This window comes from Cupressus sempervirens, chromosome 3, assembly GCF_028749045.1.
Source record: "Cupressus sempervirens isolate cs-2001-9-10 chromosome 3, ASM2874904v1, whole genome shotgun sequence".
NCBI classification, from domain to species: Eukaryota; Viridiplantae; Streptophyta; class Pinopsida; order Cupressales; family Cupressaceae; genus Cupressus; species Cupressus sempervirens.
Window position 1 is genome coordinate 476,860,195 of NC_143120.1, and position 24,984 is coordinate 476,885,178.

At 34.3% G+C, this 24,984-nt stretch overlaps 1 protein-coding gene across 1 annotated transcript; it reads left to right on the plus strand.

Annotated features, from left to right (window-relative positions):
- The first annotated feature begins 3,273 nt into the window (after nucleotides 1–3,273).
- Nucleotides 3,274–9,782, plus strand: LOC149567226 (respiratory burst oxidase homolog protein A-like). The gene is made up of 15 exons (XM_089820403.1): nucleotides 3,274–4,704; nucleotides 4,829–4,991; nucleotides 5,088–5,136; nucleotides 5,303–5,416; nucleotides 5,538–5,936; nucleotides 6,377–6,763; nucleotides 6,957–7,052; nucleotides 7,320–7,435; nucleotides 7,520–7,622; nucleotides 7,784–7,839; nucleotides 8,019–8,169; nucleotides 8,383–8,508; nucleotides 8,622–8,750; nucleotides 8,931–9,009; nucleotides 9,088–9,782. Exons 1-15 carry the CDS (start codon nucleotides 4,299–4,301, stop codon nucleotides 9,195–9,197), a joined length of 2,484 nt encoding a protein of 827 aa, XP_089676529.1. The 5' UTR covers nucleotides 3,274–4,298; the 3' UTR covers nucleotides 9,198–9,782.
- Nucleotides 9,783–24,984: the final 15,202 nt, after the last annotated feature.

Here is a 24,984-nt window from a genome sequence, read left to right on the forward strand (position 1 = left end):
TTGCGAACAAAAATTGCACTCAAAAAAATCTTACCAGTAAACTTCCTAACCAGGTATTGTCTGCAAAGCGGAAAACCAGCACGATTTCCGTTGTTGTGTCTTTAATCATAAGATTCTTCCCTTTTGAATGTGTTTCAGTCCAGGACGAACACGAACTCACGCCTGGTCGGAGGTGACCAAAGCTTAAAGCGGAAGCAAAATAATTTCCATGAATTGTCCCTGCTGAATTCTGACTCTGCGCTGCAAAAGCATGCGGACGGAATTCGATCTACGTGTGCGGCTTTCATTTTCTTCGGTTTGAAATTAGGGTTTGTTCTTGTTCTCTTCTCCTTCTGCGCAATTTTGATTCCTGACAGCGGCGCAGAGCGAAGTGTCAAGGACGTTAATGGCCGTCCGTATGAACATATTATAGACAAATATTACCTGGAATGTAGTAAAAATGTGACCTTGGAGATATGGAGTCTGAAATCGTAGAAGATTACAGTTCGTAATGTTCTTCTGTGTGTCAGGAATGTCTCCTTGACCCTCGGCTGGCCTACGTAAATGGAAAATGATATGACGAGTAGACTGTCAAATTTATCTTGCTTGTAGTAGGCAAGAGCGGTGGAGAAATCAGAGTTATATTTTTGAGTGGTATTAACCAATTTAACATTATATATATATATATATATCATTGGATGGTTCACAAGAGAAACTATATATGTATATAGTTTTTTTATTGATTGTGTATTAGGTAGTAGTGGTGGTTATAGTTAATATGGAACATAGGTATGAAAAGATATATCAAATTTTGATAATTTGTTGTGTGATTTTAGAAGAGCTTATATCTATTGTTTTGATGTCTAGATGATTAAAATAAATGTAAAAAGGTTTATTGTTTTTTGAATTAGGAATAAACTTGTATTAATCTAATTTCATCTCACGCAATAGAGTAGGTGTAGAGATTTATGATGGAAGTGCAATATGCATTTATTTAAGATAGTGTATGGCTTTGTGCTTTTATTCTTAATGCACCTTTATTTTTAGTTGGTGGAAAATTTTAAAATTAGATGGATAGATATATATATCAAATTACTCATCTCTCCTTTCATACTTAATTGAAGATGTAATTTAATAAAACATCGAACAAAGTTTACAAAATACATCTAACATGATGTAGGAGACTAGGATAAATATTTATTGTAGCAAATTTCTTTCTACACTCTAAATAAAAGCAAGGAATCATCTTGTTGCTTATTAATATTAACCAAGGTTGTGGCTATGAAAATTCTTTGTTTATTGTTAATTTATTCTAATAAATTATTGTGCATTACAAATATTTTCTAATATACGACCTTCCTTGTTTCTTATTGATTAAAATTAAATATTAAACAAATTGAAAATTTTTAGTAGATTGATGGCCTTGTTTTTAAAGATTAATGTTGCACCAAATTATGTAATCTTTCAATTGATTCCAAGGAGGTTCTAACTCACAATTTAAGTATAAAATATTAATTTTGATGACAAAATTTGCTCAAATTTTCTTAAAAACTATAGGTGCAAACTTATGAGACTTAATTTTGGTTAAAAAAAAAAGGTTTTGCACTTTGAATTATTTTATTTGTAATGTCTTTGAAGATTTTGATCTTCTTATTTTTACTAGGCTTATATTAATTTTTTTGGTTTTCTTAGGAGGAATATACTCGATTCAAGAAATAAATTTTCTTACTATGACAATTATTTTAACTTTCTCTTTTAATAGTTTGAACTTTAGGTCAATTTTTTGGGTTTATTTTTTTGTTGATTTTTTTGGATTATTAGGAAAAAGAAGATATTAGAAAATTTTCTAAGATAAAAGAAGACATTTTATTATTTTTACAATGCAACCACATTTCATAATATTATTGACTAGATTACTATAAAGTTAGAGACCCTCAAAGAAAGGTTTATGAAGATCATTGATGAAGGTTCAATACTGATGTATACATAGGTGTACTAAATTTGCTCAAATTCATTCACATGATGCAAGCAAATTGATTGAATTTTTTCTTAACTAAACTACATGAAATCTGAATGACCCTATTGTAACTACATATTTATTATTGAGTTTTGGAAAAAACTAGTAACATTGAAGTTAAAATCCATACATTAACAAGAGACAAAAAAGGAATTTTTTGAACATTTGAGTTAAATGCCTACAATGAGAGCAACAAGCAAAGATGCTTATAAGAATAATGTTGTATGTGGTTTAGCGCTATTTTCTATTTGTATCACAATGAAGTAACAAGAACAATTTGACTTAATTTTTTTTGTTTTCCTCTTCTATATTCCTTTATATTTTAAATTTTTTTCTTGAAGTCACCTTTCTCACACCCCATTTTTTTCCCTTTGGCCCTCTTAGTTTTTGTACCTACTAGCACTCTCAACCTTTATCTTGCTTGGTTTGCTAATATTTTCACAATTCTCTTGTCTTATCCTGCTCATTTTTTAATGAGCTTGATCCAAAACATAAAAGGAAATAAACAATAGCAATGTCGTGCCACTCTATACATTACCCTCAATTGGAAAGAGGGAACTACCAAACCATAAATGATATGCTTGTAATAATAAAGAAAATATTTATTCAAATTTAATTGAAGCAAAAAAATCTAATCCTTGCCAAAGTGAATTGTAGATTACAAAAGAATAAAATTTTAAAAAATGGACTACCCAACCATAATGATATGCCCACAATAGTCAAAAAGAACTCTCTCTCTCTCTCTCTCTCTCTCTCTCTCTCTATCTATCTATCTATATATATATATATATGATGAAACAACTACAACATTGTATATATCATTTGTATGTTATAGGAGGTAAGTTATGTGTTCTTTGTTTGTAGTACAATTAAGTTTCTCTATTGAGAGATATGGAGATAGTTCTAAATTGCTTTAAAACTATTTGTTGATCAATACATTTTGCATTTTGCATGGTATTATAAATTATAAATGTATTTTTCTTTCTTTAGTCCGAATTTTGTATTCTTGGAAGAGATGTTACTACTTCAAAATCTAGAAAAGTAAAGTATACATCCTTTGTTTGTAGTACAATTAGATACCCCACACAAAATACGATAAATGCGTATCTTGTTACCATACATAGACCTTGAAACAAATCATTGATATGTTAAACTATAAAAACTCATCCCCTTGAATGTTTCTAGAAGATGTACTCTTTGGATGTAGTCCACAAAAGTGTGAAATCTTTGAACAGCCACATTATTTGTGCATAACTACATTTGAACCATTTTAATCGACTAACAACAACGTTAACGTGGATGTGTTAACCAACGACTAACCGACCAGATGGTGATGGCATCTGGATGACTGGCTCAACTAAACCACCCTTCGGTAAACTGCTTCACTTCCTTCTCTTCTCAACAAGAGAGAAGGTTGAGTTTTGCGTGGGGGAAAGATGAGTGCATGCGCATGGTAAGGCTCCATCACTCTCTTTGTCCTCTCCCCTCTCGGAAAATGTTTTTAATCCATTTTTCTGGTTGTAGTTTGTTAGGGGATTAGGTTCCCCAGGCCAAGTGCGCGTGCAACTGCTAGTCTCTGCATCATTCCATTTCGATTTTCACCACAATGACTCCATTCGACTGACTCGCCTTGGAAAAACCCACCAAGCATATTCTCCTCCCTTGTCTCTATCTTCATGTTGACGACGGTACAAAGTACAAACCAGTTCCTCTGCCTTTGCCCATCGTATTCAAATTCCATTCCAGTAAATTCAATTTGCTTGGCTAGTTGGTAATGGTGAGCCCGTAAAATGAAATGGGATTTGGGATTAAATCCTGAGGTTGCTTGTGTAAAATACTTGTTTCTTCTCCTCCAAGCTTCGTCATCTTAGAATAAGCACAGTTTTGGCAACTTCTCATGGTGGTAGAGTGAGTTTGAACCCAAATCCTTGTCCGTTCCCCGTCGCTGCCCTGTCAATTTTGGGCAGCGTTGAGAAGATTTCGCTCATTCCAATTCATTCCTCGTCTTCGTAATGTTGGATTGTCGAATCAATTGGAATTAAAAAACCCCCAATTTCTTCTTTCTTCGGAGTTCCACTCCATTGAAGGTGCCTTGGAATGCACACGAGATACAAATGGAGAAATTGCATGGGTTGCCCGCCAACTGGTCCGTTTCATGAACGTTTTTTTTAAGTGAATTGGTTTGATGTGTACTGGAAGAAGAAGATACTGATTGTGATGCCGTACCATAACTGCGAGATTTCATCTACGCAAGTAGATGACCGACTAGTGCCATTTACGCTGAGATGACCAGGGGTTAGAAATGAAAATGTTGGGGCGCGAGGGAGTGGAGAGTTTGGTGATGATGGAAGATGAGAAGTATCTTGAATGGAAGAGCACGTCATTGGGTGCTCTGTTGCAGTGGCAGTCGAGCGGTTTCAACACACCTCGAGCGTTGCAGGATTCGAGACGGGTGTCAAGAAGCGGGAAAATCCATGCTAACAGAATTGTTCCCCTTACTTTTTCACCTGATCATATTGGTAATGGAGTTGCTCCGCTTGCTGTTCATCTCGAGAAGAGCTTATCCGCGGCAGAGCATGCAATTCAAGGGCTCAGATTCATCAGCAGGGCTACTGGTGATAAGGAATGGCTTCAGGTCGAAACCAGATTTGACAAACTTGCCGGTCCTGATGGGAAGCTGGCTCGCAAGGACTTTGGATCATGCATTGGTGGGTGGTTTGTGATAGAAATTTTGATTGCGAATGGGTGCATTCATGATTCTGTTTTGCAAATTGAGCAGAGTAATTGTTGCGGTTTGTAGGCATTGAGTAGACGAATTGTTGTGGTTTGTAGGTATGCGGGATTCGAAGCAATTCGCGTTGGAATTGTTCGATGCCCTTTCGAGAAGAAGGGCGCCAGAGCAGTTGCAGAGCATTTCCAAGCAGGTCTTGCATGAGTACTGGTGTCGAATCACCGACGGAAGCTTCCAGTCGCGGATGCAGATTTTCTTCGACCTGTAAGTTTGCATTGCATCTACTCCAGATGAAATTTCATGAATTTTGTTACAAATTATGTTATGCCCATTTGCCCAATTTCTTGAATGAAATCACAGGTGCGATAAAGATTCGGACGGCCGTATCGCAGAAGCAGAGGTGAAGGAGGTGAGTGCTAATAAATTAAAAATTGAAGTTCTGGAATGGTGCAGATTCGTTCCAAACAGTTTGGAGTGAATCGACGCCATTCATGAAGCAATCCTATTCCCCCCAAAATTGTATGTTCATGTCTATGTCGTGGAAAGCTTTACTGAAACAGAGTGGGTTTTCTCAGGTGATTCTGCTGAGTGCATCTGCAAATAAGCTTTCAATATTAGAGGAACAAGCCGAAGAATATGCAGCCTTGATCATGGAAGAGCTCGACAGCGACAATCAGGGCTACATCGGGGTAAAACTGAAAGCTAAATCGTCGAATTTCAGCAGTCAACTTTTGAATTCTTAAGAAGAAATTTGTATTTTCCGCGGTTATAGCTTTGCTTTTAAATTCATTTTTGTTTTGTTTTTTTCAGTTGTCGGAGCTGGAAAGCTTGTTCAAAGGGGGTTTCGGACATGAACGTAACCAGAGCTACAGCCAGTCTCTAGGGCCCCCGAAAATGAGGCGGGGTGTTAACAACACGCTAAGGAAAGCGAGCGTTGTGGCCCGAAGTCAATGGAAACGTGCATGGATTCTTACGCTATGGCTCCTTACCTGCGCTGCACTCTTCTGGTGGAAATTTGTGCAGTACAAGCAAAGGGCCTCATTTGAAGTGATGGGGTATTGTGTATGTACAGCAAAAGGCGCCGCTGAGACTTTGAAGCTCAACATGGCTCTCATTCTCCTCCCAGTCTGCAGAAATACTATCACCTGGCTCAGATCTTCCTCTCTCGCTTCGCTCGTTCCCTTCAATGACAACATTCATTTTCATAAGGTGGTCTCTACAGAAATTTTGTTCAAAAACTCTCCCAGCTTTTTTTGTCGACATCCAAAAACTCTTTCAGCTTTTTCTACATTTGATTGTGTACAATCAATATTTCGAATCACACTCAATGATTCTTCGATAAGTTGAGAAGAGCTAGAAGAAACCACCATCTTTGTTTCTCCTCTAGCTCTTCTTATCTTAAGATCGATCAATTCGAAACATTGATGCAACCATACTGCTCAAAATCAAATCCAGGAAAAACTGCATCCTCTTAGACTATTATAGATTGTAAAAATCTCTTCACATTGATTAACGCTAATTTATCTCTAATATAAATAGATTTTGATCATGAAACAATACACTTTAAATTTTGAATGGGGGGGTATTGCCTTGTTCACTAGCTTGAGGCTCACAGAAGGTAACTGATAATAGTGGTTGTGTGATTGCAGGTAATTGCTCTGGGTATAGTTGTGGGAGTGATCCTGCATGGTGGAAGCCACCTTGCATGTGACTTTCCACGTATAGTTAAAGCTGATCATTTGTTATTTTTAGACACCATAGCTATGGACTTTGGTGGACAGCAACCTTCCTACTGGGAGATTATGATGACACCAGAAGTGCTGACAGGCATATGCATGGTGTTGCTCATGAGCATAGCATTCTTACTGGCCACCCCTTTATCGAGAAGAAACATTCTCTCTCTGCCATGGCCTCTGCATAGATTCACAGGATTCAATGCTTTTTGGTATTCACACCATTTGTTCATCATTGTCTACATTCTCCTCATCCTTCACTCCATTCTTCTCTTTCTCGCTCATGATTGGATTCAGAAATCGGTAAATACCTCTGTGTTTCTTGGCCTCTCTGCTAATCAGACAAGAAATAATAGAATATAGAATAGGAGAATTTAAAAGTTACGAGGTCAGAAATAGTATATGGAATAGTAGACGGTATTTTTGTAGCTTTTAGAAATAAATGATTGACTTTGTTAAAAGTATCATAAGAAAAAGTAAACATTTTTCTTTACAGACATGGATGTATCTTGCGGTCCCAGTACTACTTTATGGAGGCGAACGTGCATTGCGCGCCCTGAGGGCAAGACGATACAAAGTGCAAATTTTAAAGGTGGGATCAGACCTGTTTTTGTTTTGTTTTGTTTTTTTAATGAAAATAATTTCTTTTCATAGAAGTATTTATATATAGTTCGTAATTTAATTACTGATATGAAACTATATTTCAATTGTAAACATCATATTTTTCTAATCTTAGTCTTTTCTTTAACGTATGATGTTTAAGAGTGACCGAAATATGAATCTACACTCGTGAATACCTCCATATCTCATATAAAAACACTTCAATTTTATGTGGGCATTAACAAGATGATCTGTTCAGGCAACCGCTTATCCTGGAGGAGTGTTATCTCTACGCATGAAGAAGCCAGATGGATTCCATTACAGAAGTGGCATGTATATTTACATCCAATGCCCAGAAATTTCTCCTTTGGAATGGTATATGCCGAGCAGCTAACCTTTCATTACAGTCCATTTATACATTTTCATGCATACATATTGAACTGTACATTGTTATTACAGGCATCCATTTTCTTTGACAAGTGCACCGGGAGATGAGTATTTGAGCGTACACATTAGAAGTCTAGGAGATTGGACTGGTCAAATTCGGAATTTATTTGAGGAGGCAAGTCCCCTGGCCCACATTTGCGTGTGATGTTTACGTTGAGGTGTGCACCCAGCTTAAATATCACGCGTGTCTGCTATCAAACTTGCATGTTTAAGTAGCATAAATTCCTATGTCATGCATTTCACGTGATCATTGTCACACATGTTTGCATTTTGCAGGCCACAGGCATGAACGAGGCATTTGATTCTATCACAGAAGCTTCCACAACGCCGAGGTTAGGAAGCATGGGATTTCTTGGTCTGTAATATACTTGAGGGGCATTGAATTTAATGGGCTATTCTTAAATATTACATACTAATGGAATCCCTTTTAATTATTTATTACTTTTAGTTGAGGAATGAAACCTTAGCCTTAGCGTGATTTGCACTTAATGCATTATTACTGATTCTCCAGACTATATATTGATGGTCCTTATGGATCAGCAGCACAAGATTACAGCAACTATGAAGTGATGCTTCTGATAGGACTTGGCATAGGCGCTACTCCTTTCATCAGCATCCTCAAGAACATTGCCAATAACTTCAACAATCCTCCTGCTTACCATGTAATCATATTGTGTAAATCTACAAGTATTCTTTTCTGAATGCACTGGTGTAAATATATATATCTTAAAAAGAATGTCTGAGAGATATGGTTCGGATATGTTATGTTTTTTCTTTTGAAATGGAATACCAAAAATTAATGTCATCATGTTCTATATTACTGATATTGTATAACACCTCTCAACGTTAATGACATGAGATGATATTACATGCAGACTGATGATGTAGAACAAGGAAGGAAAACTGGATCAAATGCCTATTTTTATTGGGTAACAAGAGAGCAGAGCTCATTTGAATGGTTTAAAAGCATCATGAATGAAGTTGCAGAATTAGATCCCAAGGTAGCCTAATTACTTAGTAATTGGATAAAAGTTGCAGGTATAATTTGCTAATTCTACCATTTATAACCATTGAATGATGTGCATATATTTCATAAATATGTATGCCATTGCAGTCTGTGATAGAAATGCACAATTATCTGACTAGTGTTTACGAGGAAGGGGATGCTCGGTCTGCCTTGATAACAATGGTGCAGGCTCTACACCATGCAAAAAGAGGAGTAGACATCTTCTCTGGAACGCCGGTAATAAATTGTGCAATCAAGCATCACTCCATATATATTTTATGGAGGATTTCTTATCTCTAAAATTATTATCAGATACCGTTATAAAACGCAAGGCTTAAAGTGAACCTCAGTCACTGACATTTAAAAACTTAAACTTATCATTTATTTTCAAAACTTAATTTTATTTTTGGTTTGCAGGTAAGAACACATTTTGCAAGGCCCAACTGGCACAAAGTCTTCTCTAGATTAGCCATGAGACACCAAGGCACAAGAATCGGTAAAAGCTCTACCTTTGATATCATATTTTAAAACTTTATCGTCGAATTATTAATGTGTATCAATGTCGGTTTTGCAGGAGTCTTTTATTGTGGGCCAACTGTTCTGGCTAAAGAACTGAATATGTTGTGTAAGAAATTCACGCGAATATCAAGCACCCAATTCATTTTCCATAAAGAACATTACTAAATTCTGTGGATTCTTTACATTTTTAGCCTTGTTTCCCAGATCGTAGCACGAGATGATTGAATTTTTTTTTGCCCAATTTGAACAAGAAGACATTACTCTTGCAACAATCCTCGCATACCAACATCCTTGTGCCAAAAAGCAGCGAAATATCTCATAGTTCTGGGAACTTGCAACATATAAAACAAAATTTCTAGTGGCAGCTTTCAAATTGAGAAGGCTGCAAACATAAATTACCCAGAATATAGCGGAAGACAGGATGCAGATGCAGCCATTAAAGCACTGGATTTGACGCACAACATTCTCCTGGCTCTGTATCCCAAATATGCTGATCGTTTTAGGGAACAATATGTTCTAAGCTCATTGGTTGCATAGCCTTTCCTCGCAATGGCTGCTGCAAAAATATTGTTAATGTAATGTAATGCACAAACCGTGCTTAATATTAAAAGAATAAAATACATGTATTTCAGGTTTTATGATTGGCAAACACACACAAATATATATATTTAGTGTAGTTTTGAAAATAAACTTTGAAGTGATGTAAATTTAGTTAAAAATATAAAAGGATCAAACTGGTTTTAAATAAGGAAATAATTATTAAATGATATAATATGATTTTAAAAATAAATATTTATTTTATAGATCAATAAGTTTATAAGAACAAGTAATAACAACTATTAATTAATATTAATTGAATTAATTTATATAGTGCATTTGGTCATCTTGTTGATTATTAAGACTATCTTGTTACAAACAAATTATAGATTCTTTTTGGATTTATTTGTCATTTTTGAAAGGTTGGTCTCACTAACATCGGAGTGCACATAAAAAAGCCATGACCAACACACAAGAATGGTGATCCCATCGTATTAACTTTGAAAGTTCCAACAAGAATTATCATTGTGTCTATGCCTTTGGCCCTTGACATGGAGAAAAACCACAATGTAGTAAAGAAGGATGAAAGTTCCAACAAGTACTACCATAGTGTCTCTGCCTTTGGTCCTTGGCATGGAGAACAACCACAATGTAGTAAAGAAGGATGAACTCAAGCAATAAAGAGTGTACTTTTCCAATGATTTAAAGGGTGTGAAGATGGGCTAGCTCAAGAGCCAATTTATTTGCTTGAATTTTAACTTCTAGGAAAAAGTCTCACCAGAAAGATATGGAGCAAATATAAAAAGGCTTGCCAACTAAATCATTAGATCAAATAAATAAATATTTCTATCTTTCCACCTTACATAAAAATTCTCCATTCAAACATAATCCAAAAAAAATTGCAAAACTTGATAAATAACTCAAACTTCACTTTAACAACAGAACAAATTAAACATCAACAACATGTGAGTACATAAAATATCCTCAAACAAAGAAATGTATAGTCAAGACTATAGAATACAATCAATATATTTTACTAGCATAACTATATATAGGAATATAGGTAAAGTTTGCTAAAAGATATATATTTGTTTATTAATTCACTTAAAATAATAATATTATTATGTCTTATTAATATTAAATTTGTCTTGTGTTATGATATTAAAATTTATTACAATATGATTATACTATTATTGTTTAATATAATTTTTTTATTATATGTTTAATGTTTCCATTAAACTCTTCACAATAGTTCAAAACTTTGTTGGAAAATTGAAATAAAAAAATTGTTTAGAGACTATTGCACATTTCTCTTCATGAAGAAATGAATGAAAAACTTAACAAAGAAAATGAACCCTAACCTCCTCCATCAATCTAGAGGCCTCTACCTCTAACACAAGATACCTTGATGAAGCAAATAGAAAGTGGAAAAACTAAATTAGAATATGCAGTGTCTCGAGAGCTCACACCCCATTTTGGCCACTTAGCCCAAAGTGAATCCCATCTTTTTTCTTTTGTTCCTTCTTGGTGGAACTCTTATGGTTGGTATAGTTAGATATCTAGTGAGTCAAATTGTAGGTTCACATGCTCCCAAGAGTTAGATACTAGTAGGGCTCACCATTGGTCTCTCCACCCCTTCCTTTTTTCCCCTCTATTTCCTTTTATTTTGCCTTATTTTGTTTTTAATTTTAGTTTTAGGAGTTAGTTTTTTCCCTTTTTGGACTTTTGTAGTATTAGGGTTCTTGGAAACCTAACATCTTCAAAGGTCCAAAATTTCGACCTCTCAAGGAGACTAAGGCATAAGCCTCAAGATTTCAGGTTATCTAGGTTCTTTAGACCCTAACACTCTGACACCCCAACTACCCTGACCTTTGGGGTCAATGGGGTGACAATGACTGACATCACCCTACTTGAATGCCTATAAAAGGGTTATTTTCTTCCTTGTCCTTTTATTTTTGTTGTCATTAAAAGCCTAGTTTTTTTCCCTTGCAGACCTTGAATGTTTGAAAGTACCTCCTAGACCAATATGTCTCACCTTAGAAACATCTATAATGACATCATTGGAGTCATCAAACATTGAAATATCAAAATACAAGTCGATGCATGATGCCTCAATCTCCATGTTAGGCAAGCACACACATTAGGGCTTTAAGGTTTTTGGGCTCTAAAATGCCAAAAGGAGTCTCACAGTCCAAAGGTCTAAAGCTTTTCCTCCCCCCTTCATAAAGAATATGCTTTTAGGCTTCAAACTTTGGCCCTCTATAGGTCCAAAAAGTAGAAGGGATGTAGGTTTTTGCAAGGTTTTGGCTACTCTTCTTCAATTATTGTTTTATTTTCTAAAATTTTAGACTATATATTAATAGGGTTAACTTTAGTGGTGAATATTGATCAATTGGAAAATTTCGCACATTGACATACTTGAATTTGGCAAATTATTTCAACATATGGGGATGGGTGTGTGACCCAAACTTTATAAAAATTGGGTCACACCTTCGAGCCCATCACCCAACGATTAATGCAATCGGCTCCACTTTTTACGTGATATAGCTAATCAGATTTATTTTTTGCACATGACAAGTTCAAAACAATCACCTATAATGTCTGAAGGAAATTTTTTTGGATGGTCAAAATTCACCCATGGTTTTATAAGGTTTTCTTTAGAGGAGGGACAAAATTTCCCTGTTATTTTGTGGACACATGTCACAAACCAAAACCATTTTTTCCAACTCTATTATTCATGAAAACATATTGGATGAACTATAATCACTTCAAACATGACATAAGATGTGTTTTAATCACAAGTGCTTCACCAAATATTTTGTATACAGTATAAGCTTCCCACCAAATTTGCTAAAAGAGATTGGTATAAATGCATTCATCGATCAGTGTTAGCTTACACAATTGAGGTTAGTTGATTTTCTCAATTCTAGTCAATAGCGAAGTCTCAATTTCACAAACTACTGAGAGCATTGACAAATGGTGAGTACAATTGATGTAAAGGTGAGTAGCTTAGACCTCTCTCTCTCTCTCTCTCTCTCTCTCTCTCTATCTATATATATATATATATATATATATATATATGTTATTTTGAGTTTATTCCTATTTGATGGTTACAAGTTAGACTATTAGTGGTCAATGATCACCTAGAAGACCTTAGACATGATGACATTGTTGAAATTTGATTGAAAAAGAGGGAGATTGTTGAAGAAGACTATGTGTTTCAATCATTGCTTTGTCATTGATGTCAAACCTACTATTTTCTGATAAGACAACTACTTATAAGATTCATGTACTATCACTTAGTTGATTGATGAGGGGGATTTGATTAATAAGATGTAACAAAAGCACCTAGAGGAAAGGTTGAGTTATGATTATGTAATGAAGTGCAAGGATTAGTTAAGACAATGATGACATGATGAATTGATGATCTACTTAAGGTTACAAAATGACTAGCTACACTTAGAAAGTTTAGAAGAATAAGTTAAAAAAAGTTTGTTTGCCAAGCTTGATTGAGTGGATAGTAGGTGCCGAGCAAAGTTAGTGCAAGTCAAGTAGAAAGTCAGTTGGAGCTAAGTAAAAGAAAAATCTAGTGGATGCCAAGCAAAACAGTTGATGCTAGGTAAAGTTTAGTTGATGCCAAGTGATTTTATAGTTGATGCCAAGCAACATAGTATGTGCCAAGCATTAGAAAGTTGATAATGCCAAGCTAGTGCATTATGATAAAGATTGAAGATTCATTGAATCTAAGCCGACAAGTTTTTTTCTTGGAACTTGTGAACCAGGAGGAACATAAGATTGATGAGCTAGTGGCATAGAATTTGATGTAAATTGGTTTTAGGCAAACTCAAATGGATTCTAGGAGAAGTTTCTAGAAAAGACAAGATATGGGGTAGATATATTGTATCCTACCTATTCCATCCAAAACCCTGAATTTGGATGATGGATAATGAGTGGAAAATATTATAATTTCCTATTTATAGGAATGTTTGGTCATGAAGCAAGAGAGGTTGATGTCATGTGCGAGAACCTAAGGAGGAGAAGGAATTAAGGGTTTTGCTTCATCAAGTGACCCAAGAGAAGAGTCTGCAATGACATATTAAGCAAAAAGTCTTAAGGAGATGAATGCTTGAAGGGTGAACAAGTTGTTAGAGCTACAAAGTATATAAGCCAAGCATAATTGAGGACTGAACAAAGATCTATAATCTGCAAGTGAAGTTGTAAGTTGTATAAGATCAAAGCTCTACTGTTACTAGAGCTATAAAAATTGTATCAGTCTAGGGTAAATCCTTTGGAGTAAGGTTGACCTAACAATCATTGGAAAATCTTTTAACAGGGTGGCATTCCAAGTGAATGGCCTAAAGTCCTCTAACAAGGCTCACTTTTAATAGGGTGATAGAAATACCTTAAGTAGGTCACATTTAACAGTGTGTATTGCAACTTTTAATAGTGTTGGCCTTTCATAGGGCATCACTTTAGAAGAGTGAAAAGGAGTAGCATGTTACTGGCGGTTTTTTCCAAATTGGGTTTCCATGTAAATCATTATGTCAAGTGTACTAATGAATGTGTTGTGTTTCATGCTTTATATTTTTGCAAATTGATTTGATAGTAACATTCAAGTTTTAGTAAATACACAATGGATGCATGCATGGGTATGAATGTTTTAAGGGTTCACTAAATTGTGAAAAGTTTTATTTATACATTTGGACCTTGGATAACTAATTCACCCCCCCTCTCAGTTATTCTAAAGTAATTCCAACAATTAGTATCAGAGCCATCTACTTAAGAGGACTAGTTTTAAGGTACTAGAAGGACAAAGATCGAGATGTCTAAAAGAGAAGTACCCAAGCTCAATAGAGATAACTTTCCTACATGACAAAGTTTGATGAAGCTACAACTTGGAGGATTTGGAGATCATGCGTGCAATATACCATTATAGTGGAACATGTTGATCCAACAAGAGCCCTAACTGCTAAAGATATGAAGAAGAAAAAGGAACACAATCAGGTGATGTTGGAGATTGCCTCTACCCTAAGCTATGCCAAATTTGATGATATCAAAGGCTATGACACTGCAAAGAATATGTGGGATGCCTTGAACACCATCTATGGAGGAGAAAAAAATGTTCAAAGAGCCAAATCTAAGAGTCTTAGAGGTAATTTTGATGATATAAGAGTGGAAGAAGGTGAAAATATTGCTCAATATGTTGCTAGGGTAAAAGAAGTTGTTAGTGCAATAAGAGGAGCTACTAGCCACATAGATGGTGATACTGTGTTAAGTAAAGTCTTGAGAACATTACTTCTTGTTTATGCTATTAGAGTTTCTGCAATCCAAGAATTGAGATGTATTCTAGGAAATAATCTAACTCTTGGAGGTTTGGTAGGTAGACTCACTACTTTTGAGCTATCTAACTTTGACAATTACAAACTAGAGAGTCTTAAGTTTTCTTTCAAAGCTAAGTTGTTATTGAAGGATTCTAATGAGGTGAATCATAAGAAAAAGAAAAGAAAGATAAAGTATGTATCTAGTGACAGTGATACAGATGAGGAAGATGTTGAACAATTGGAAGCATTACTGGCAAGAAGATTTCATAGAGGTAAAGGCAAGTTCAAAGGTAAGTTACCCATCATTTGTTTCAATTGCAATGAAGTTGGCCATATTGCTACAAGATGTGCACAAAAGAAGAACTACATAGAAAGAAACAAGTACAAAAACAAAAGGGAAGATGACAATAGAGATTACAAAGACAAAGGCAAGAAGTCATGCTACATTGCTAATGAACATGATGATGAAGTGGTATATATTGCAATGAAGGATAAATCTGATGAAGATGAGGCAATTGCACTTGTGACTTGTGTGAACAAGAATGATAGATGGATCATTGATAGTGGATGCCCACATCACATGACTGGAGATAAAAGTAAGTTCATTACCTTAACTTGTTATGATGGAAATAGTGTAAGATTTGGTAATGACACACCATGCCTAATAAAAGGAAAAGTTTCTATCAAACTCATAGACAAGATTTCATGTGACAATGCTTACTATGTTGAAGGACTAAATTATAACTTGTTAAGTGTGTCACAATTGAATAATTTGGGATGCAAGGTTGAATTTGGAAACAAAACTACCAAGATATATGACACAAATGGGAAATTGATTGGAAAAGGTGATCAAACTAGAAGTAATCTATTCTATCTAGATATAGAAGATGCTACTTATTTTTTCGCAAAATTTAATGATGTATGGTTTTGGCACAAGAGATCATGTCATGTTAATTTTGATAACTTGGTTAGTATCAGTAACATGAAGAGAGTTAGAGGATTGCCTAAGTTGAAGAAAGCTAATAATATAGTGTGCACACAATGTTAGCTAGGCAAAATGTCAAAGTCAAGCTTTAAGAGTAAAGCTTATACCTCTAAAGAAATACTAGAGATTTTTCACATTGACTTGTGTGGACCAATTGAAGTGCAAAGCTATAGAGGAGATAAGTACATAATGCTATTTGTTGATGATTACTCTAGAATGATGACAATCATGTTTCTAAAATAAAAATCTAATGCTTTTCAAATGTTCAAGTGGTATTTGGCAAGAGTTGAGAAAGAAACAAGCAAGAATCTGAAATGCTTCAAATTAGATAGAGGAGGAGAATTCACTTCAAATGAGTTTGAGATGTTCTGTAGTGACAAAGGAATCAAAAGATAGACATATGCACTCAAGACCCCTCCACAAAATGGGATTATTGAAAGGAGAAATAGGTCAATAATGTACTATGCTAGAACACTTATGATGGAGAAGAATGTTGCTCTTAAATACTGGAGAGAAGTTGTCACTAGTACATTTGACCCCATTTTTCGACCAATATTGGTCAAAATTTTGTCTTAGGTTGGTCAAAATTTTGACCAAAAAATTGGTCAAAGTTTTTCTCGTCAAAATTTTGACCAACTTATTGGTTGGTAAAAATTTCAACCAATCTGTTGGTCAAAAAATTTCCAGAGCCTTGGTGTAATTTCTACCTGAAATTGGTCAAAATTTTGACCAATGCTTGGTAGAAAAATTTCGGGCATTGGTCAACATTTTGACCAATGCTTGGTTGAAAAATTCCAAGAATTGGTTGAAAGTTCAACCAATCCTTGGTCGAGAACTTCCAGGCATTGGTCAAAATTTTGACCAATGCGTGGTAGGAAACTAGTAGGCATTGGTTGAAATTTTGACCACTGCTTGGTAGGAAATTGCCAACCATTGGTGAAAATTTTGAGATTTTCTTTTGAGGCATTCTATAAAATAGTTCACATGCCTTGCTTATGATTTGACATTTTGCATGCATCTTGCACTCTCTCATCCTGATGATGGATTACAGAGAGTGATTTGAAATGATGATGCTAAAAAACACACACAATCAAATCCAAAATGAACTTGCATTACAAATGGATTGTGAAAATCTGATATTGTTAATTTTGCATGCATGTCTACCAGGACAATCACAACTTAAACATATATATAATAGATATATTCCACAATCCATTTGTAATGCAAATTCATTTCAGATTTGATTGTGAGTGTTTTTTACCATCATCGTTTCAAATCACTCTTTGTAATCCATCATTAGCTGGATGAGAGAGTGCAAGAAGCATGCAAAATGTCAAATCATAAGTAAGGTATGTGAATTGTTTTCTAGAATGCCTCAAAGAAGCTAAGAATATTGAAATACTTACAAGGGTGTGAGGCACTTCATATTTGTTGATCACATAATATGGTAAAAAATTTTGGTCAAAAATTGTGGTCAAATGTACTAGTGACATACGTTTGTAATGTTTGTAATATGTCACATCTAATTGCACCAAGACAAGGGGAATTTTGGGTGTGAGAGCCTCAAATATAAATTCTATCATAGAAATGGTTCTATCTTGCTAACAAGAGTGTTACCTAATAGCTTTATCTCACAACTAGACACATGATACTCCAAAATATTTTGGGAGTTCAAATTCATACATTATATCTTATAGAAATCTTAGTTGGTATGACAAGGGCCATGATCTAACTAATCCAGGTGAGCCCTTTAGTAGTTCCTTTTCAAATAGCCATGAGCCTCAATGGCATGCATCTTCATAGCACATGGATCCTATAGTTCGCTACTAGTTAGAATATTTATTTCATTGGTTTTCATCAAATGATTTGGTTGCAAAGAAGGCGTACAATCCTGCAATTCATATAATCAAGAATGGCCATGGCATGCATTAACTCTTACTATACGTATTGTAATACTTGTTTTAAGAACCTTTAGCTTAGGAACCACACTTCTCTTTGATGGATTTGCTAAGCAAGATAAAACACTTACACAAGATTTGTTGAAGAAATGTACTGTCAAATAGAAAGACACATGAACTTTGAGAAACAAAAATTTGTATCAAATAGATAACAGAAATCTAAAATTTGTATCAATACCATGCTATTTTGAGAAACAAAGGTAGAAGATGCTATGTATATGAAATTTTCTACCATAGTAAATGTAGAGAGGAGGTGACAAAGGAATTCCTAGACCTAGAATTTGTGATCCCTAATATTGTTGTAGTAAACATTCTCACATTCCTAGAATTCCAAAACTGATAGAAAAATGTCAAAATTTGCTTTGATGTCCTTATTCTCAATGGCCATGCTGTAGAAGCTCTAAAATATTGCTTTGCATACAAAGTAAACGTTAAGTTCTTCCATACCACAAATGTTGGTTTCATATATGATTTGGACAAAGACTATATAAGAAATGTGTTAAGAAAGAGACTACAAAACTAAACAAGCAGAAGCCAATGCGTAAATATAGGTTTGGTAAATAGAAAAAATTGAACTTATAATTGGATCAACATGAATATGTACACAAGTCCAAACCCTCACCTATCCTACAGTTTAGCAAATCTCCAAAAAATGAAGAGACAAGTAAATTGATTCATAGAGCTGACACATCCACCTAAAAGGATATATTTATTGGCAAAGCTATTCACAATCCAAAAAACCATATCCAAATCTTAATTGTGGATAGAAAGGAATGTTTGCAAGCAGTTGCCTATTCTGATCCCTAGATTCTTGGCTCAAAACACACAATAATATACATGTGGAATATAGACAGGAAAAATAATATAGGTCACAACTAGAAAAGAGTTTAGAGATGGTAAAGTTGATACTAAAGTCAACCAAACAAAAAATAATGTGAAATCATAATGGAAGAGTGAACAATGGGTAATGTACGGTATGCAAAAAGGGAGATTGGAAAACTTGGAAGACAATGACCAGAAAGGAAATTCAACACTAGTGAATAGCAAAATCAAATTTCTTATAATAGTCATGAGTGAAGCCATAAGTAAATGAGTGGTTGCAACCTATTCCTAAAATACATGTAACCTCATAAACTTCCATACAACTGAGTAACATCATAAAATTCCACATAGCTCGGTAACATCATAAATCTTACAAGGCCTTATGATAGAATGTGAGCTTCCTTCTCAAAGTTATTATAATGAGATTAAACAATATTTATACTCATAAACTCATAAAATTAGAAACCGATATTTCAAATATAATATAATTACGCTATGGGATGTGTGTGCACCTATGCAATAATTTGATACTATTGACAATCAAGAAAATGACAACAAACAAAATGAGCATAAAAATAACTCTCCTACTACTCACCTTTTTATTGGCTTCCTCCTAGCCTCCTTGTTTTCTATCTTCGCAATTCCTTGGCTTCCCCCTTGAAATCACCATTTAAACATGTTGAAATCATTCATATAAATATTAAAAAGAGTAAAAATTATTTAAATTTCAAAATTTACAAGGAAACTCACATTTATTATAATTTTCTAGTTAATATGAGCTAGAATGAGAAAGCACACTTTCAGAGGTAATAATGATGAATTCAATCTAAAATACAAACGAAAATAATTTTTAGACTTTGCAATAAAAGATTTTATTTATTTTCAAAAAGCTACACACATATAGATTATATCATTGCAAAATGATGTAGAGTTGACAGGTAAATGTCAGAAATGAAAAAATTCCAAGCCCTAGAGAGAAAGGTTGTCTCAAATTCTTCTCATGACTAAATGAGGAAGGGTATAGTTCAAGGTGACATTGACATAGGATCGTTAATCCATTGGAAATTCCTTAGGCACTTTGTAGAAAAAATCCAACTTAATGACCTAGTAATATGCAAGCTTTGTGAAGAGTTCACTTGATATGGTTCCCAATGAGAGGTGCATAGGTTGTGGTTAGGCATTATACTAGTTTTTAAATTTCATACACAATTGGTTGAGAGAATAAACCAAAGATAATAATATGCGTGAGTAGGTGCAAAATGCAAGCCTGATAAAAAATCACCTTCGGTAAATGAGGGCTTTAAGCCCTAGACAAGGATGATAACTAAACATACCAATTTAATGTCATCAAGAGCAATCACAAATGAATCTATTAAAAATGAAAAATGAATGAGTAGTGTGGAAGCTTACATATATGACCATGGAGCTTTAGAACCTTGAAATTTTTTGGCCCAAAATGGCACAGCAAGAGCCAAGTACAAAGTAGTTTCTCTATTAGAGTACATGAACAAGCCAAAGAAGCTAACAAAGTTTTTTAAGGTGCATCAAATTGAGATACAATGACAGAAAAATATGATAAGTACAATGAGGAATAAGCTCCATCTCTTCCTTCATAGAAGAGGAAGGAGAGGAACCTCACCCAAAGTGAATGCAACCTTAACAATTGTGCCATTTGATAGAGCCAAGACCTCTCCTATGTGCAAATGCTATAATGCATCTTCTAGTATAGCTCATGGAAGGGAGAAGTCTATCTACATGCCCTATCCCATCCTATTGACAATGAAAGACCTCCATTTGCAATAGGATCACTTGCGACATTAGGTTTAGAAACAAGGTGAGCAACCTTTGCTTATCGATCCTCGAATCATTATGCAAACAAACTTTCTTCTTCCTCCTCATTAAGAGGCTACACTAGTCACCCCCTACTTCTGCTCAACTAGTTGACTTCACCACCCTTTCATTGTTATCCTCCTCCTCTCCAACCTACAACATTTCCCTTCTCAATGGAAACTCAAAGCACTATTTCCTGCTCAACCTACTTTTCTCAGCATGGATAATATTTATTTTGACCATTAGATTTACATGATGTTCTTCATTAGTAGATAAGAACCCATCAGGCATGAGCATGAATGATTCACTCAGCACTTATTATATCTTGATAGTGCTCATAGGATGAAAGTTAATCCATCTTAATAATACACCGATTTAAAGGCTATGCAATCAAGCTCAACTTGTTGCACTATATTCAAAACGTTAGCAAGTGTTTTTCCTTATAGTTATACCTTATACAACTCCATGGCTTATTCCCTTATTTGTTTACATGAAGTGGAGTGTTTTCAATCTATCAACATAAATATGACATTTTATATGCATTCAACTACGTAATTTTAGAGTCAATCTTTACTGACCATATTTCATGAGTAGTGTTTAATCATGTTACTATTCCAATAATGTTTTGTTATTTTGTGTACAGATGAAATCAAAGAATGAAAATATCTCAGTTAAAGACATGGGAACAATTATGGGTGAAAAGTGGAAGGTTTTGAATGTAGAAGAGAAGAAATGATACAATGATAAATATGAGGCTAAAAAGGAAGCATGCCTGTAGGTAGTTCTCCAGGTTGTGTAATCTTGTTTTTGCATAAGATCCTTAAAGGACTAGAGCTAACCTCCTAAGAACTTTGAAGTTTGTTGGATAGAAGAAGTGAAAAAGTGAAGCACAAAAGCTTCTTTGTGATGAACAACAACATAATTTAGCGTACAATAAATATAATATGCAAAATATGTTGGCTACTTTTCTTGTTATCTAAAGACTACCTCATCAGGTACCTTATGCCAGTAATTTGTTTGACTTTCCTTTGTTCTACAAAAGTAGCAATAGAATGAGGAAGGCACACTGACCCTAACAAACCAAAGAAGTCCCCAACATCATTCCTATTTTCTAGGTTTGAGCTCTCTGATTGCTAATCAACTTATTTTCTTAGTTGATTAACTTTCACTCATTAGCATTCAGTTTACTAATTTAGATCTTATTTCTATTTTAATAGCAATAGGACAAGGGAAATGCTAGCAAATGAAAGGCCCAAAATTTAACAACATAGCCAACAATGCACTCTTTTCTATTTAATGCAAGGTAATGATTTTGGGAAGGTAATAAAATACATCAGTATGTCTTTTATAGTTCCTCATTTTTTTATCTTTCAGGAATTGAAGATGCAGGTAGGGAAATATGGGATGATCACGTAGTAAATGTAACTGTGTTTGCTTTTGATCCACCTTTCCTTTTTGGCTAAGATCATCCATGGTCCTTGATTTTGTGATCCCAAATCTTCCTTAATAATTTGTTTTCTCTATATTTTCTAATATCTTATTTGTTTCTTTCATAATTTTTAAAGCTGATAATTTTAAATAACATTCAATAATGATATGATAGACTGCTACACTAATGAAAATGTCAAGTATGATTCTTTGTCAATATTAATATACTATATTCATAAATGACTATTGTCATATTTCTCTTTCATTTTTTAAAGATATTTATTTTTATAGAAAGCTCTAGAAAGCCTAGAAGAACATAGAAAAAGAAGTTTGTGACATTGATGACAATTTCAAGATCATACTTCATTACTATGCACCCTTGAAGAATTGATGAGCATGGAAGACAAGAAAGCAATATGAACAACAATAGAAACTTCAAAGATATATTTTAAATGAAAAGTCATGACAAAACATTATGTAATTTTGAATGATAATTTTTGATATATCTAGCTTGTCATTATTCTCCCCTATGATGGAGTTGTTTCCATCAATATTTCTTCCTTTTTAACTATTGGGTTTATTCCTCCATTCTTCTTATTGTTGGCTAGATTCCAATCATTTTATCCTTTTTCTTTATAAGTTTTATCTCCCTCGGTCCATATCACCATCTTTGATTTGCATCCATCAAGTTGGACAAATAAGTGATCTCCTAGCTGTATAGGTTGGCCTAGCTCCGAATTAATCACCCATTAGCCATAGGTTGAGTTCTAGATTGTCCTTTGACTTTTGTTTCTTTGGATTATTATCAAAAGCTATTATATTTCTCATTTCTCCATCTTCCACCTGATTAGATTCCTTATCTTTCTAGTGGGAATCTCCCTCATCCCATTTATGTTTTCTACTGAGTTCCTTCTTAAGTTAGCTTTGTTTTCGTTAAAGGACTAATTTGTGTATCAGCTTTATTTTCTTTAAAAGACCTATTTGTGTATCTTTGTATAGTCTTCTCCTTCACTTAAGGATCTAAAAATTCCTTAGTTTTAGAGCATTCTACTTCATCCTTATTTAGGTTTTTGCTACCTTCTACTAGAGATTTTTCCTTCCAAACATTTTTGGGTTCTTTGACTAATCTTTCTCTTAAGTTTATACTTTGGTTGTTCATGGGGGCAATGCTTTGCCCAGAGGCTCGATTTTATTTTAGATTAAGTAAGAAAATGGAAGTGATTCAAACTCAACAACTTGAGGCCATTTACCAAGTTTGGAGTGAAGAAATATGCTCAGAGGTAGATCAATTTCTAGATAAAAATTAACATAATCTAGTATAGATACAATCCTAGATTTGTCTATAGAAAGGAGCTCCCCAAAATTAACTTTCCATGCCCTTGAAAAGATATTCATTCCAATATTTTAGAGGGAGTCCAACAAGTCTAGCCCAGATAGGAATAAAGAAGAAATAAGATTCATATAGGCCCATGTTCATAGACCATTTTTGCAAGGCAATGGAGACCTTATCCATCATTGATGGACAACTGCAAAGAACATTAGATTGGTCCTCATCGTTCAAAAACTCAAATGAGAAGAAACCTTTGGCCATTGCCACAACCTCTACTTGTCCCTTTCAATACTAGTTTTTCTTAATGAAGCTTCTAACCACATCAATATTCAGTTAAGAATGAACAAATTTTCCAACAAGAGTCAGAACATTTGGACATGTGATGAGACAGTTTTAGACCAGCTCCCTTTTCACCCCTTTTCTATAAATTAAGGGCACTATTATTGAGAAGGCCACCTATTCCTAGAACAAAGATATAAGTCCTTCTATAGGTTCATTTTTGAATCTAGAACCTACACCTTTTGTTTTACAAAATTGATGATAATCTCACTTCATAAATTTTGGCATATATTACTTTTGATCTTGATCTACCAAACTTTTATAATTCTATATAAGATTAAGCCCAAGGTAAAAAAAATTGATAACTAGTGGGGAAGTTTTATTCAAACTTATTTTTCACCAATTTTCTAAAAGTAAGGGTTCCTAGTTTTTCTAAAAGATTTTTATTAATATTAAATTAAAATTTTGTTCATGGAACCACCATCTTCCTTGAAAATTAATTGATTGAAAAAATAATACTTGAATTTATCATCTCACTATTAAATTTGCCATCTCCTCCATCATTTGTTGATCTTACCAAACTTTTGTAATCCCACAGAGAGATTAATCCAGCTCCAATAATATCTAATCTTGAATTCCTATCCAGCTCTGGCAATCTCTAGTCTAATTTCTTTTTCACCACTTACTAAAAAGTAAGGGCTTCTATAGTACTCCAGCTAGCTCTTGAGACTACAATTTCTATATATGTAGATCTTTGTTTTACTTTTCAAGTATGAAAAATACTTGAATTTACCATTTGGCTGTTAGAAAAGAGGTTCATTTGTCAATCTACATTTCCACTCTTTGTTAGCTTGGATGATTGTGGAAATGACTATAATAAATTCACCATCTCTTTGATCTCCTCTAGCAGTTGATCTTGATCTAGCAAACTTTTTTAATTGCACTTTGAACAACTCCTAGTGTGTTTCTTAATTTCTTCAAGCGAGGTTACTTTTTGTGTTTGTGGGTGTTTCAAATCTAGGAGATGTTTGAAATTGAATCTCAAATGGAGGTTTTGATCTCTCATCTTTGATTGGAGACATTTAATTTGTTTTCAAAAAAATTGAAGAGCACTGTGAGAGAAATGCAGAGGAGAGAGACATCAATCCCTCTAGGGTTTTGATTTCATTTTTTCTGGCTAGGGTTTTGTTCATTACTACTACACAATTTTCTATGGTGATAGGAACATCTGGATTCTTAGTTTGAATCGTGCTTCAATAATAGAGGTAAGTTTAAATGCTTTGTTCTTGTGAATATTGAATTTTTTTATTTGTGTTGAAACCCTAGAATTGAGTTAGGCATGATGGCCTTTTGTAAATACTATGTGGGCATGGTTTAGTGTGATAGGTGATGTTATAGAGTCTAGAAGAGTTAGTAAAGTTTATGCAGTAGGTTGATTAAGCAAATTGGGTGCTCATACATA